This window comes from Octopus bimaculoides, chromosome 1, assembly GCF_001194135.2.
Source record: "Octopus bimaculoides isolate UCB-OBI-ISO-001 chromosome 1, ASM119413v2, whole genome shotgun sequence".
Classification (NCBI taxonomy): domain Eukaryota; kingdom Metazoa; phylum Mollusca; class Cephalopoda; order Octopoda; family Octopodidae; genus Octopus; species Octopus bimaculoides.
In genome coordinates, this window is record NC_068981.1 from 95,769,860 (window position 1) to 95,787,136 (window position 17,277).

The 17,277-nt window shown below is 36.4% G+C and overlaps 1 protein-coding gene across 2 annotated transcripts in view; it reads left to right on the top strand.

The window, feature by feature from the left end:
• The window catches only part of LOC106876022 (dynein axonemal heavy chain 10), a 187,264-nt gene that overhangs the window by 62,792 nt on the left and 107,195 nt on the right, over nucleotides 1-17,277 (top strand). For both annotated transcript variants that reach the window (XM_052968399.1, XM_014924396.2), the window contains exons 32-38: nucleotides 2,029-2,163; nucleotides 2,892-3,044; nucleotides 5,717-5,905; nucleotides 7,432-7,578; nucleotides 9,577-9,768; nucleotides 11,254-11,372; nucleotides 14,821-15,115. In XM_052968399.1, the coding sequence (XP_052824359.1) occupies nucleotides 2,029-2,163; nucleotides 2,892-3,044; nucleotides 5,717-5,905; nucleotides 7,432-7,578; nucleotides 9,577-9,768; nucleotides 11,254-11,372; nucleotides 14,821-15,115 (1,230 nt within the window). The remainder of the gene's footprint in view (nucleotides 1-2,028; nucleotides 2,164-2,891; nucleotides 3,045-5,716; nucleotides 5,906-7,431; nucleotides 7,579-9,576; nucleotides 9,769-11,253; nucleotides 11,373-14,820; nucleotides 15,116-17,277) is intronic.

Here is a 17,277-nt window from a genome sequence, read left to right on the forward strand (position 1 = left end):
TTCTTTTCATTGTTCTAGGAGAATTTTTATTTAGACAATTAAAAGAATGTTTCTCAAAGGTAATTCAGTCATTAAATAATGTAAAACATATCAGGTGTTGGTTATGAATGCAAAGGTAGGAGGTATAATGAGATGATGTGACCTCCTTAACATAATTGATGGTGTACTGCAAGCAATTTTTCATCAATTTGTGCTAACAGCCTGTAATATTTTGGTTTGTTTTCAATATTTTATTATTACATAACAATTACTGTGTCTAGTGAACTTAAGTGAAGATATGTGACTTAGTGGTTAGGGTATTCAGCTCATGATCATAAGGTCGTGAGTTCAATTCCCAGCAATGCGTTGTGTCCATGAGCAAGACACTTTATTTCACATTGCTCCAGTCCACTCAGCTGACAAAAATGAGTAGTACATGTATTTCAAAGGGCCAGCCTTGTCACACTGTGTCATGCTGAATCTTTCTGAGAACTATGTTATGGGTACACGTGTCTGTGGAGTGCTCAGCCAATGGTACGTTAATTTCACGAGCAAGCTGTTCTGTTGATCATAACCAACGGAGTGCTCCTCCTTGTGAACTTATGATTATCTGGCTTCCAGCCTATGACACTCAGTCTTTCATCTGTAATATGACATTAGAAGTAGGGGAGTTTTTTTAAGATACATTTTAAAATTGAAAAAGTGAATCTTATATGCTAGCAAATATGGTACCTTACATGAGATACAGTTCAGTTTAATGCCAGGATGGGTATCACTGGTGCTTTTTTACCTAATGAGACAATTTCAGGAATTCTTAGTGAAGAGTAAATTAATATACCTAGCATTCATTGACTTGTAGTAAATGAATGCTTGGTTTAGGACTTGTAATCAATGTATGCTCTGTAGTCTTGTGGTACTTAAAAACAAACTAGGCATAATTGAATGGTAAGTTGAAAATGACAGTAAATTGAAAGTTAGTAATAAATCCAATGAGTAATTTAGTATGCAGATAGGAGTCCATCAGGGTCAGCTCTTAATTCCCTTTTGTTTATTACAAATCTACATGTTACAATAGAAGAGTTTTTTTCTGGCAGTCCATGGGAAAATCTCTAAGCCAATGAGTTTGTTCCCACAATGGAATCTGATGAAGAATAAGTAATGAAATTCCAAATGTAGAAGCAAAGTCTAGAATTGAGAAGTCTTAAAGTAAATCTAGGAATATTTTAGCTAGCAAGAAAGACAGGTCTCTACAGCTATCTGGAAACTGACAATGCTTGCTGTGCAGAAAATGAGTAGGAAGGAATATCATATGATGTGGCCAAAGTAAATTATGGGTGCACATGAAAAGCAGTGAGATCACAAGTATATGAGTAGGAGCATATACATTTGCATAGGAGTAACTAGTAATATAGGTAACCATGAAATTGATAGCTTCTCTTACCAAGGTGACTAAACAGTTGAGGGAGGTACTCTGAAAGCATAGTAGCCAAATTAAGAAAGAGCTGACAAAGCTTAAAGAGAAATTTATGTGTACTGGTAATGAAAGGGTTCTCTCAACAAACAAAGGATAGAGTGTATACTGCTTGTATATGAGCTTGTATATGAAGTAAAACATGAGCATTGAGTGTCTGAAGGCTTGAAAAAAATGAAGTAGGCATGCTTCACTGAATATGATATGTTTGCATGTATGAGTGATGGAGCACAAACCACTGACAAAAAATAAGTATAAGAGGAATCAATGTAATGTGTTAGAGAGAGACTGATATGGACATAGGTTGCATATGAAGACCAACAATTGTGTAATGAAGACAAAGACTGATAAAGACATGGGAAGAAATGGTGAAGGCTGATCTCAGGAGGCTGATTCTCACAAAGGAGCTGACAAAGAACCACAACATGTGGCAAGATGCTGTGTTGAAGAAGACAAGTGCAATCCATGCAAGTATGGAAAAATAAACATTATGATGATGATGATGATGATTAGAAATATGTACAATTGAAAAAATTTCATATTCGAGAACATTTCTTTAAGCTAATTTTATATTTCAGGCTTTATCAATGCAATTGGGAGGAGCTCCTGCTGGCCCTGCAGGAACTGGTAAAACAGAAACAACCAAAGACCTTGCCAAAGCACTGGGTCTTCTCTGTGTGGTAACCAACTGTGGTGAAGGGATGGACTTTAAGGTTAATTTCTTATAACTTATTTAATCATTTTCTTTTTTATCTCCAGTTTGTTGGCAAGATTTGAATGTGGATCTTTAAAGACTGAACTATGTAAATGACTATATTGTGTGTATGAGTGTGTACATGCGTGTATGTGTGTGTGTGCGTGTGTGTGTTTTTCTCAACTTTACCAAACTACTGGAATAACACTGGGTTAGGTGTGGTACCTGCACCTACCTCTGAATGATTACTCACAAAAGAGGAATCCTCATGATCCATTTGACTAAGAATTTACCTTTAACTGTCAATGAACTTGTCTCTCAGTGAGATGCAAATTCATTGTTAGAGATAAATTTGCCTTTTATCTCTGTGGAGATAATGCTCTGTGTAGATATTATGTGGAGCCATGCTCACAGCCCTTGTAGTTCCTCCTATGATTAAGAAAAGTGTTAGCCTGATAAGCTTGATATGTTTGCTTCTTAGTTTAAATTTCTGCAGGTTGTTTAAAGGTTGAAATGTTGTCAGAAAGAGTTTCAGTTTTTGGGGTAAGGTTTAAGCAAAGTGAATCTGTGTGCGAGATACAGTACAGGTAATGAAAGGAGACAAAATTAGAGGGTTGTGAGAAAATTTGTATATAGGAGTTGGGTACACTCTGGGGAGTCATCTCTAGTTAAGCATTGGCCTACATTGAAAAATTAACCACTTTATGTAAGAAAATCTTTTTCTCTGTATTCTTATTTTCTTTTCAGGCTGTTGGCAAAATCTTGTCCGGACTTGCCCAATCTGGAGCTTGGGGTTGCTTTGATGAATTTAACCGAATTGAAGCATCTGTGCTCTCTGTTATTTCAACCCAAATGAAAACCATTCAGAATGCCCTGATCCTAAAGCTGAAGAAATTCCATGTAAAAATATCATCTTTGTCAATATTCTCATTTATTGCTTTGTACAGAGACCAGTGAAACTCTTTTTCTCTACATTGTTAAAGGGAGACTGACACCATACATGTCTTACATTGGCACCAGGACTCAGGCTTTTATGGGAGGAGAAATGAGATTAAGTGACATTTATACCTTTCTTAAAGGCAATAGTGGCACAAAGGGAAATAGTTATCATCAGGAATTGAAACTAGGCCTTGCATCAATCAACAAGAGAGCCTTATATGTTTACTCTGCTTCTTAGTAATAGTTGCCTAATCTCCCCTAAATTACACCTATCACCATCTTGAAAAAGAAAGAACACCTTAGATAATGAAGTCCTAAATGTTTGAAGAAACAAAGATAGTATGTTTTTTTTACTGAATGCCTTTAAACATATGTTTGTTGAATCAGGACTGACCTAGGGCTAATCAACAAACAGGCCATGCACTTCACTGGATTAGAGCTTAGCTCTAATCCAGTGAATAATGTGTAGCATAATAAAAATTGTGGCAGTTGTAAATGTGATTATCATTGTTAGCATTGGTGTTGGCATTGGCAGTATGTTGTCATAAATGGTGGTGGATTGACAGAATCTATAAGAACATGCCTTGCAGTATTTATTCTGGCACTTTACATTCTTGGTTCAAATCTTGCTGAAGTCAGCTAAGACTTTCATGCCTCTGGGGCTGATAAAGCACCAGGCAAGTACAGGGGTTGATTTAATTGATTAGCTCCCTCCGCTTATGATTGGTAGCTTTGTGCCTGAATAAGAAACCATTATTATTATTAGCATTAAACAATGAGTTGGCATGAGAGGCAGAAAGCTTAGCAACATTTTGTTTGTTTTTACATTCTGAGTTTAAATTCTGCTGAGGTCAACTTTGCCTTTCATCTTTTTGAGGTTGATGAAATAAGTACCAGTTAAACACTGGGGCTAATGTAATCAACCAGCCCTCTTCCCCACACTTGATAAATGATAGTGAGAGGTCAATTGTTTGTTGCAACCTAAATTTTTACCAAAATACATCATACTTTCTTTAGCTCTCAGTTTTTGCTGAAAGCCTTAAACTGTTTCTTATTTCTTTATTGCCCACAAGGGGCTAAACATAGAGGGGACAAACAAGGACAGACAAAGGGATTAAGTCGATTACATCGACCCCAGTGCGGAACTGGTACTTAATTTATCGACCCCGAAAGGATGAAAGGCAAAGTTGACCTCGGCGAAATTTGAACTCAGAATGTAATGGCAGACGAAAAGCCGCTTAGCATTTCGCCTGGCGCTAACATTTCTGCCACCATTGATACTTCAACATGATAGGAGCAACAGCAGCAAGAAAGTATCTAGCAGCCAGCAACTATCTGACAAGTACTATGATAACCAGCTACTTCACTGCTGTTATAGCACACACTCATGTAAATTGCTAACCATTTTAATTCAAGCATTCGTACATACTATCAAACTTATTTACACCTGAATCAGTAAAGGTTCAAGAAAAAGTTGATTGATGGAATTCTGGTTTAAGTAGCCAATGTAACCCCTAATAACTTTTTATTTATTTTTTTGAACTGTCAGAAAACTTTTGCAAATTCATGTTCTACACAGTGGAATTCATACAATTATATATAAAAAAAAAAAATTTGTGTGATTTAAGGGTGATTTAGCTAATATTTTCAGCACATCTTACGACTACCAGATACCTTCCTTGTTTCTTTGTCACTCTGACATGTATTGATGTCTTTCAATATATTTCTTCCCATAAACACATTTAATGGAATGATGATGCACCCAAAAGTGGTCCAATACTGGGAATTAAGCCAAAAATTTGGACTTCTTTTTACTTGTTTCAGTCATTTGACTGTGGCCATGCTGGAGCGCTATCTTGAAAGGTTTTAGTCAAACAAGTCAACCCCAGGATTTATTTTTTTGAAGCCTAGTACTTATTTTATCAGTCTCTTTTGCCAAACTGCTAAGTTACAGGGATGAAAAACACACCAGCACTGGTTGTTAAACAGTGATGGGGGTACAAACTCAGACACAAAGACACACACACACATAGATATATACATATATATATGTGTGTGTGTGTGTTTATATATATATATATGTATATATACGATGGGCGTCTTTCAGTTACTGTCTACCAAATCCACTCACAAGGCTTTGGTCAGCCTGAGGCTATAGTAGAAGACACTTGCCCAAGGTACCATGCAGTGGGACTGAACCCAGAACCATGCAGTCGGGAAGCAAGCTTCTTACCACACAGCCATATCTACACCTGTCCATATTTTAAATTCTGATTTTAAAAAAGAAATTTAAAAAGAGTGGAAATTTTAGGATTTATAATGGTGGTGGTGGTGTGTTTAAAAAATTAGAAAAAATTTTTTCCCCCCCACATAATTGTATGAATTCTTGTGTAGAACACAAATTTGCAAAAATTTTCTGAAAATTCCAAAAAATAAAAATGTTACGAGGGGTTATATGGAATCTTAAAACAGAATTCTGCTGGTTAATTTTCTTATCTCAAAATATATGTTTGAAATATTTGCATATTTGATATGACAAAAACTTGAATAGGCTCCAGTACACAATGGCACTTTACAGTAATTGGGTTGTACAAAGTAAAGATATTGCATTGCAATTTTTTCTTTCTTTTCAGTTTGAAGGACAAGAAATTAGCCTTGATCCCAGAGTTGGCATTTTCATCACTATGAACCCTGGATATGCTGGACGTACTGAACTTCCTGAATCAGTGAAGGCATTATTTCGTCCTGTTGTTGTTATTGTTCCTGATCTGCAGCAAATATGTGAGATTATGCTTTTCTCTGAAGGATTTCTAATGGCTAAGGTAAGTATACCAGAAATTGGTTATATTGAATTGACTGAGTATCAGTGTGAATTGCTGCTGCTGGTTGTTGTTGGATTATTGCTACCAATGTGGAGGCGCAATGGCCCAGTGGTTAGGGCAGCGGACTCGCGGTCATAGGATCACGGTTTCGATTCCCAGACCGGGCGATGTGAGTGTTTATTGAGCGAAAACACCTAAAGCTCCACGAGGCTCCGGCAGGGGATGGTGGCGAACCCTGCTGTACTCTTTCACCACAACTTTCTCTCACTCTTTCTGTTGTACCTGTAATTCAAAGGGTCAGCCTTGTCACACTGTGTCACGCTGAATATCCCCAAGAACTACGTTAAGGGTACATGTGTCTGTGGAGTGCTCAGCCACATGCACGTTAATTTCACGAGCAGGCTGTTCCGTTGATCGGATCAACTGGAACCCTTGACGTTGTAAGCGACGGAGTGCCAACAACAACAACAACAACATTGCTACCAATGCATTTACTTTGATTCTTTAGACATGGGGCAGAAATCAGTGATGCCCTTTGCATGTAGTGATACCACCTGCAATGGAATTAATTTACATATAAATTATTTTAGAAAAAGTCATATCAATGAAGGGCCACCATTTCACTGATTTTAATTTACAGCAAATCCTTGGAACTCAAGAGCTTGCTGTCCTAGGTTAGTATGATAAAAGTCATGCCAGTTGTGGTCCTTTACCTGTTCATTTTTTTGTTGTTGTTAATACTGTTTAGCACCTGGTCAGCCTTGATCAAGTAGAGATATGATGATATTTTAGTAGCGATTGTCTTGTTTTTTTTTTATTTTGTCTTTGTTTCAGTTATAGTATATCTGGTGAACTTTATTATCTAAAATATTCTTCTTTTCCTTAAAAATGGTGGAGGGTATTATGAGTGTGCCTACCAGATTGAGCAACTGTGTAGAGATTCTCTCATTGATTCATCTTTATTTTTGTGTTTTTCTGACATGACTTTTGTAATATGCCCTTCTTTTCTAAGATGGCAGAGTGTGAGTTGAAGGATTTTTGAGTTCTATTTCTAGTAAGTTAAATGGCTCCATCTTCTCAACTTAGGTTGATTTCAAGAGGTTGGCTTCACTAACGAAAGCAAATACATATATAATGAACAGACCAAAAAGAAGCCATATGGTGTTAGAATAGTCAAACAACTGTTTAGAAATGGTCCAATCATAAAAATCAACATAGTGATAGAGGATTTGCACCTGTTTCATCATCATCATCATCATCATTTAACGTCCGCTTTCCATGCTAGCATGGGTTGGACGATTTGACTGAGGACTGATGAACCGGATGACTCCACCAGGCTCCAATCTGATTTGGCAGAGTTTCTACAGCTGGATGCCCTTCTTAATGCCAACCACTCCAAGAGTGTAGTGGGTGTTATTTTATTTACCTTGTGAGGTAGTCTGTGAATGGGTTGACTTAAAAGTTAGCAGCTTTATGGTGATATTTTACTGTGATTACATAAAACCCGTTACTTTATTACTTTTCAGATATTGGCTAAGAAAATGACAGTCCTGTATAAACTGGCCAAAGAACAGCTCTCTAAGCAGTATCATTATGATTTTGGGTTGAGAGCTCTAAAATCGGTTTTAGTCATGGCTGGTGAGCTGAAACGACAGTCTTCTGATCTTCCTGAAGTAAGTTACTTTCATAATTTTGTCAGAACTGACATTAGTTCTAAAAATTATATAAGCCATTTTATTGTACCTGACATAAATTAATGTTCTGGAAGACTAATACAAGATTGAAAATATGATACATTTAAATACGTTTAACTAACTGTGAATGCAGAAATGAAGAACATATGATAAAAAATCAAAAACGAGTAACAAGTGTATTTAGTATACATGTGAATACAAGTGTTTATTGAATACAAAGTCACTTACACAATAATACAATGAGTAGATAGCTTCATTGATCAAACAATAGAATAGATTCCCATGCAAATGAACTTGATAATAATTAATAGTAACCATATTATAATGGCTGGTGACTTACATGGATATGTTGAGTAATGCTTAGCAGCTATTTCAGTGTGTATGAAGGCTATTGATATGGTATGAGGAATAAGGTAAAATGAAGGCTCTTGGAGTTCTGTGGTGCAAATGTAAACTATTTGCAATACTAGATAGAAGAAACAAGCCATTATCTGATTGCCTTTCAATCAGGTGAATATGTAAGCCAGAGAGACTTCCTACTTACCAGGAACTGGGATAGACTACTGTTTGTGACTAGTAGCTTCTTGCCAAAGAAGAATGTATATTATATATTACTGAGCTATACTGGTGATCAGCAACATCAGAATAAGAACTACACAGGCACAAAATAATCCAGAAAAAAGAAGTTCTAGAAACTAAGAGATCTCTTGGTCAGGCAACGGTTCAAAGAAAGATAGAGACCTATAATATATAAGACACCTGGAAGTTTCTATGCAACGACTTGCTGTGAGCTACAGATCAGATCTCTCAGTGGAAAAATTCCAGACTGGCTGAAGGTAGTATTATAGTGGAATGGCACAGTAGCTAGATCTATAAAGGTTAAAAGACAAGCATAGAAAAATTAGAAGAAAAGGGAGAGAAAAGAACAATATGAGGTAACTTGAAGAGAAGTTAGACACATCATGATATATGTAGAGTGAAGAGAAGCATATTGTAAGAGGTTTGCCAATATTCAGTGAAGAGAGTCTCAGAGTTTTGAGGTATTTCAGATTGGAAAATAGTGTTTCAGTGGGAATCAAGATGTTGCTTGAGAAAGGTTTGTATGTAATGGTAGTGGTGCACTTGTTGTCACTGGCAGTGAGAAGAATAGGCATGGAAATATAACCATGAAAGATGACTGCTTGGGGAGAATGTTTAGGAAATAGAAAGGTGCTTCAAGTTAACCCAACCAAGGGATCAACTATAGAAACTGACAGCTATATAGTGGACAGTATTAATGATATTGAGACAGTGCAAATTGCTGGATCTTCAGGAAGAGTTGATGAGACGCTGAAAATATCTGACTAAATAGGATGCATATTCATTACTTGCATAGTCATTCAAGTAATATAGGGAGCGTCATTCCTAATTATTGGTATAACCTCAATGTCATCATAAAAGCACAGAGGAGTTGTTCTAGAAAGAACAACTGCAGTGACATTAAGCTAATGAATTAATTTACAAAAAAGAGTTATAGCGCAACTAATTTGTCATTTACAAGCTCATGCAGGAGTACTTACTTCATCTGTCACCCAGACAAAAGTAGAGACTAGCATATGATAAATAAGAAGCAGTGCCTGTTCTTATTTGCATATCAGCACATTTGTTAGCAACATATTAACTGAAGTACTGAGACAGCCTGTCTGTAGATAAAACATAAATTTACATGTGTATCTATGTCTCTGTCTGTCTATCTCTCTGCCTACCTGCCTGCCTGTCTGCCTGCCTGCCTGCCTGTCTGTCTGTCTGTCTTTGTTAGTTTGTCTGTCTCCCTCCACCTCTCTCTCTCGCTCTCTCTCACCAAAATTATATAATGTTAAACTGAAAATATAAATAAAATTTATTTAAAATATGATTCTGTAGTGTTTCCTGTTTATTAAAGTTATTTGTTGTGATTTATGTGAAACTTTTATGATGTCTCATTGTTTCTTCTTCCAGGATGTTGTTCTGATGAGAGCCCTCAGAGATATGAATTTGCCAAAATTTGTTTTTGAAGATGTTCCTCTTTTCTTGGGTTTGATTTTTGACTTGTTCCCAAGTTTGGACTGTCCTCGTGTTGGCTATCCTGATTTCAACAGTGCAGTTGAAGCTGTTCTTTCAGAGAAGAATTATATTATTATACCCCAGCAGGTGAAGAGCATCCTCACATTACAGAAGCATTGCATTGATGAAAATCTAGTAGTTATTAGAAATGTTGTAATGCAAAGTGTATTTTCTCATCTCAATAATACTAAAACTCTAGAGATGTTTGTGTGCACCCAAAATATCTCAGAAATAATACATCTTATCTTAATTTCTTTTGCATATTTATTTTCATACTTACCTTTGGCAGTGCAGTACAAATTTTTGTGATATTTGGATCTCTATTTAAACAATTAGACACAATTTTTGTTTGTTATTTCTTTGACAGAAAAAAACATGGCTTCCATGACATCAACACACATACAGAATACATGCACATATAATGAATGTCATGATGTGTCAATCAACACAAACCCATGTCTGCTGTCTATGACATATACACACACATAGTCTTTGTGCTCTCTAAGAAAAAAAAAAACGTCAACTTTTTGACGTACACAATATTTTAATAATTTAGAAATATTTTTAACTGAATGTGATTTCATCATCTGGAGTTTGTTAATTTCCATGAAAATTTTTATTTATTTATTTTTGTTTTAAAGTGAAAGATGTATGTACATGTATATGAAATGAACATGTGTGTGTGAAAGAGAGAGAGAAAAAGAGAGAAAGAGAGAGAGTGAGTGAAGGGATGTGTTGTCATGTATGTGTACATACATCAATACATATGCTTACATCTTTTTTGTATATACGTGTGCATGTGTATGTGAGAGAGAGAGTGAGTGGTTGAACGTGTGTGTTCTCATGTATGTGTAAGTGGCTCTCTCTCTCTCTCACACGCACGTCCATTTCATATACATGTTCATACATTGAAAATATGATATTGCACTAAAATTCAAATTAATCCCATTATAGTGTTACTGTATTTTCCAGCATACAAGTCACATAGTCTATAGTGCAAATGTAGTGTAAGCATTCACATGTCATCACTATCTCTCCAAATCCTGTTACATTTCACACGGAATTTTTGATCTGAAAAATTTAACTTGTATGTTGGAAAATATTGTATGTATTATATGAGCTATTCATTAACCTATTCATGACTAGTTTTTTTTTAATGAAATACTTTACATATGAACTTAGAACATATCTTAAAAAGTATTTTTATGTAAAGTTATGAGTAACAATTTTAATTTAAATATGAACAACTTAAAATTGGAAGTTTATATCATAGTGTTAGAAATAGTTTCAGCTGGATTGAAAAATTTTGATTTAATTAACAAAAATTTTAAGACAAATACATTATTGTAGTAGAATCTGGTTTTGAAATCATAGAAAAGTGATGAAAGAGTGACCTGCAGTTGTTGAATCATATACTAAAACTACTAACAAATGCCTAAAACTGAAATACTGCTTCGAATGTGAATCATTATTTTTGCAAAGTTTGATAAAGTTGAAATATGTAGATGTTTGCACTGGAGAGAAATTTAGCGATATCACTATTTTACTATATTTTTATACTTGTCTTTAAAGGTTGATAAAGTTGTTCAGCTTTATGAAACTATGATGACTCGGCATACCACAATGGTTGTAGGCCCAACTGGTGGTGGAAAATCTGTTGTTATCAAAGCATTGGTTAATGCACAAACAAGGTTGGTTTATTCTATTATTTTGACAGAAATATTGGAGGGTAAAAGGGAAAAGGAGATGGTTGAGATTGGAGAGTGTTGATGTGGGAACTTTACCGTAGCTATTTTTTTCATTTAAAGAACAAATAATCAATTCATTAACTATAAGAAATAAACCAATGAGACAGTCGAAAAAGGTTACTGCTTGTGTGTGCAACATATGTGCATACACATCTATATCTTGAACCATTTTAATTTTCATGTTTTCTGATTCTAACAGAAAATTTGGAAATCATGTCTATTTTGGTGGTTGACATTGATGTGAAGATTAAGGAAGTTGTTTACATATCAATAAGTCTTTCATCTTTAGTTAATTTTACAATGTCATCCCATCAAGTTCTTCTTGGGAATTCATCTCATAATCATCAACATCATCATTATCATTTAACATTCACTCTCCATGGGTTGGATGGTTTGACGTGGAGCTGCCCAGACTCCAGCTCTCTGTTGTGGCATGGTTTCTATGACTGGACGCCCTTCTAAATGCCATCTACTTAGCAGAGTGTGCTGGGTGCTTTTTATGTGCATGGGTACATTTATGCAGCAATGGCATGGGTACATTAATGCAGCACTGGTACAAATGCTTTTTAAGTGGCACTGGCACTTGAAAGGACAAACCTGTATGTGTGGAAGGCAGTGATTTTTCTCAGCTTCACTTGTCTTATAAAGTACAGCAAATTGCTACATCTCCTAGTCCCTTGTTATTTCTTCAGTGAGGCCCGGTGTCCAAAGATACTTTCTCACCACTTTGTTCCATGCCTTCATGGGTTTACCTCTTCCACAAGTACCCTCCACAATTAGAGCTTGGCCCTTCTTTATGCAGCTGTCCTTAGTCATATGAATCTCATGACCAAACCAGCACAGTCTTCTCTCTTGCATACAACATCTGACATCTCTTATACTCTGTTTTCTTCTTGAATCATTTACACTTTGTTGCGCATGCACACTGACATTACCCATCAAGTGGAGCATGCTAGCTTAATTTCTTTTGAGCCTTTGCAAGTCCTCTATAGTCAAAGCCCATGTTTCACTGCCATGTAACATAGCTGTACATACACAGTTAATCATATTGAGTTAAGTGTTGTTGTATAGTTATAGAAAAGATCACCTTATGCAAAAGTGCAACAGAATTCTGAACAACACTCAGTTCTGCAGAATCATATTTTGTCCATTCTCCTGTGAGAGAAAAACTGAAATATCAGGCTATCCAGATATTGTTTCCTCCTTCCAAGAAGGGCAATGTTTACAAGTGTATTATGAATTGGTGTGCTCTACCTTTCAAACAAGTGGAGTTTCTTTGTTTTGTTATAAATAATATTTAACTAAAACAAGAGCAGAATTTGCTTGAAAAAAAAAAAGCATGTTTAACTGATGATTGTTGAGAGAAACATGTTTATGAGATTTGTTGTTAATAGCACTAATGGAGTACAGCCAGAAGTTGTATCTATTAACATTTTCATGATATACTTTAATTAGTAGTCTCATTTTTTTTTATATATATATTTTTATTTTTTATATCATACATTTTGGGAATAACAGCAACATTTGTTAAAGGCTTCCAATAGTCTAATCATTGCTTCACTGCATTTTCAATTTCAAAAGTAATAAAGGGGTATCTACACAACACAGATTGAATAAATGCTAGACATTTTTATTTGTTATACTGGTTAGCATTAATTTTCTTTTGCTAATGTGTATATCTTATACCAATATATGTAAAAAACACAAAAAAACTGGCACTATGCTCTTTACAACAGCATGAGTTCCAGTTGATCTGATTAATAGAACAGCCTGCTCATGAAATTAATGTGCAAGTGACTGAGCATTCCCCTAACATGTGTACCCATAATATAGTTCTCAGGTAAATTCAGATTGCCATGATACAGAATGTGGCAAGGCTGACCCTTTGAAATACAGGTACTACTCATTTTCGCCAGCCAAGTGGACTGGAGTAACATCAAATAATATGTTTTGCTCAAGGATGCAATGTGCCACCAGGAATGGAACTCACAACCTTACAGCTGTGAGCCAAACCCTAATATACATACACATCTGCAGGATTATATGCACACACACACAAACCTGTGTATATATGAATGTGAAAGCACAGGCATGGCTGCATGGTTAAGAAGCTTGCTTCCCAACTATATGGTTTCAGGTTTAGTCCTACTGCGTGCCTCATGCCTTCTACTATAGCCTCAGGTCAACCAAGGCTTTGTAAGTGGATTTGCAAGCCAGAAGCTGAAAATAAACACACACACACACACACACACACACACAATCATGCAGTGTCAAGACACACATGTACACATGCAGTAACCATCTAATTGAGACACATTGTTCTTTTCTCCCACCCCTTTTTTTTCTCTCCTCATCTTTTCTTTCTGCAGAGAGACATATGCTCAAAATGTAAAAGACTTTTCCTTTTTATTTTTCCAGAGTTTAAACCTAATATACTGTTTATTTGTTCTTTTACTTGTGTGTGTGAGTGTTTATATATCATCATCATCATTATCCAGTGTTTTAAATCCAGGTTTTGTTCCTGTTAATGGGGGTGGCCGGATCTATCCTCCCTTCTCAAGCTAACCCTCCCAATCTCTCCCCCTCCACATTTTCCTCGGTCTACCTCGCTTTCACGGTCCATTTACCTCAAACTCAAGCACCCTCCTCAGAACATGCTCCTCATCCTTCCTCAATACATGCCTATACCACCACACTCCATTCACCCTTGCCAGCCATTCCATCGATTCCTTCAACCCCAATATCTCCATCAAGTCCTCAATCCTCTTCTTATCAAACAGCTTCACACCACACATTTCTCTCACCATTGCTCTCTTGGTCCTTCTCAAAATTGCCATCTCATATATATACACACACACGCATACACACAAACACACACACACATACATTTACATGTGTGTGTGTGTGTGTGCATCAAAATATCTCATTATTATGAGGTTAAATCCTGTCAAAATTGACTTTAACTCTCTAGTTGATGAGTACCAGTAATATACTAAGGCTGATTTAACCCTTTTGTTACCATATTTCCGTTAACATATGCTGCCTTGGTTTAAATTAATTTCCAAAATAATGAAGAATTTAGTAAAATAACTTTCTAATTATTAAGCTGAGGTCTGGAAAAAATTAGCATAAAATTTTGATGGAAGACTATATATAATTGAGACCACTTTAAAACAGTAAGTTTATGTCATAAAATTTGGGGTGATCTCATGCAGATTAGTATCAAAAGGGTTAATTGACTAGAGCTTTTTGTCTGCAGCAACTTCACTTCAGAACAATGTGAAAAGAAATTAGTACTGGAAACTAAAAAATGGAATTAAATGTAATTAAAGTTAATGAATGGTGATCATACTTGTTGTTGTTTAACACCTTTCTTCTTTAACGATTACAGACTTGGCTTGCCTACAAAACTTTTTGTAATAAACCCCAAGGATCGCAGTGTTATTGATTTATATGGTATTTTGGACACCAGCACACGCGATTGGACCGATGGATTGCTGTCAAATATTTTCAGAGACATCAATAAAGTTTCAGAAAAAAAAGAACGAAAATACATTTTGTTTGATGGAGATGTTGATGCATTGTGGGTTGAAAATATGAACTCTGTAATGGATGACAACCGTTTGCTTACTCTGGCTAATGGAGAACGTATACGTCTACAGAAACAATGTGCACTCCTTTTTGAAGTATGTTCTAACACTTTGTATTATCATTGTGGTCATCAGTGGCATCAGCATCATTGTTGATGTCACCACCACCACCTCTACCATCATTATCATCATCATTCATTCATCTATTCATAAATTTTTCCATTCTGATATGGATTGAACAAATTTCAGTGTGTCTCATCATTCATCATGAACCTTTACATATGGTATACACTGCAACAGAAACTTCCCCCCACACACAACCAACACACTGATGTTGTGTATGACATATTATTTTTGACATGGTTTTTATGACTGGATGATCTTCTTATCACCAAATACTTTGCAGCATAGATTTAGTGCATTTCATCATGCTTTCAACATTATAAAAGCTATCTGCAGTAGGACATACGTGCAGAGGAAGGCCGAATGGATGCACGTACGTTCGAATTCCGCTCGAACGGACGTACGTGCAGAGGGAGGCCGAACGGACGCACTTACGTTCGAATTCCGCTCAAACAGACGTACGTGCACGTACGTTAATCCCATTTTTATAGCTGAATGGTCTTCCTATCCCCAATTACTTTACTGTGTGAAATGGTTGAATTTTATTGTATAACCAACTGTAGACAGGTAGTCCCTGGTCTAACTAAAGAGTCCTGTCTATCCTCCAATGTTTCTGTGTATGTGTGTGTCGATACTGGTAAATCATTAGTTGTCTAATGCTTTGTATACAGGTACAAGTTCTTTTTCTTGTTTTTGTTTTGCCCTAGATCAGATTTAATTGAACAGACCTGTGAACAAAAGCATTCCAGTCATGACCATATCCTCTTTTTTCAGGCAGACTTTATCTAGTATTACATTATGCAGTGTGTCCTTGAAATATGTATTTTTTAAAGTTGAGTGTAACTCAAGGGGTTGCTATTTTTAGCAAGTTGAACAGCCATGTTGAGGTTTCCTTGCTGGTTCATAATTATGTAGGCCCTAGTGGTAGTCATAGTCATGATGAACAATGTGGACATGACCAAAGTGTGATGGTTGTTTTACTTTAGTGCTTATTTCAGCGTGTGTACATACTAACTCAAGTGGAGGCACAATGGCCCAGTGGTTAGGGCAGCGAACTCGCGGTCATAGGATTGCGGTTTCGATCCCCAGACTGGGCGTTGTAAGTGTTTATTGAGCGAAAACATCTAAAAGCTCCACGAGGCTCCGGCAGGGGATGGTGACGAACCCTGCTGTTCTCTTCCACCACAACTTTCTCTCATTCTTACTTCCTGTTTCTGTTGTACCTGTATTTCAAAGGGCCAGCCTTGTCATACTGTGTCACGCTGAATCTCTCCGAGAACTACATTAAGAGTACATGTGTCTGTGGAGTGCTCAGCCACTTGCGCGTTAATTTCACGAGCAGGCTGTTCCGTTGATTGGATCAACTGGAACTCTTGACGTCGTAAGCGACGGAGTGCCAACAACAACAACAACATGCTAACTCAGCAACTGGAATTAGGATATTAATGGTGCATATATTTGGGTGTGTAATTTTTTGTTGTGTTACTAAGGATTAGATGGATGAAACATTGTTTTTAAGCTGGTGAAATAATAGTTCTCTGGGATTGTTGTTGGTGTGTCTGGATATTTGGGAATAATTCAGTATGCAATAACAGGGATTGCGTAGATTGGATTTTGCAATGAAAACATTTATACCTCTCACATATCTAGATAGTCTTGTTTTGTGTATTTTCTGATTTATGAATGTAACCAGGCAGTGTGCAATTTATATATTTTTTTTAGTCTATTGTATGCTATAAGAAATTGAGAACCAAAGCAGGACTGGTATTATCCAAACAATACATTACATCCCTCTGTAATGAATGTAATTTAACTAGTTCGTTCTTTTTTTCTTTTAGTGTCTGCTATATGTGCTGAAAACATTGTGGAAGGGTTATTAGTAATTTTTTAAATCCTCTGTCATCATCATCATCATCATCATCGTTTAACGTCCGCTTTCCATGCTAGCATGGGTTGGACGATTTGACTGAGGACTGGTGAAACCGGATGGCAACACCAGGCTCCAGTCTGATTTGGCAGAGTTTCTACAGCTGGATGCCCTTCCTAACGCCAACCACTCAGAGAGTGTAGTGGGTGCTTTTACGTGTCACCCACACGAAAACGGCCACGCTCGAAATGGTGTCTTTTATGTGCCA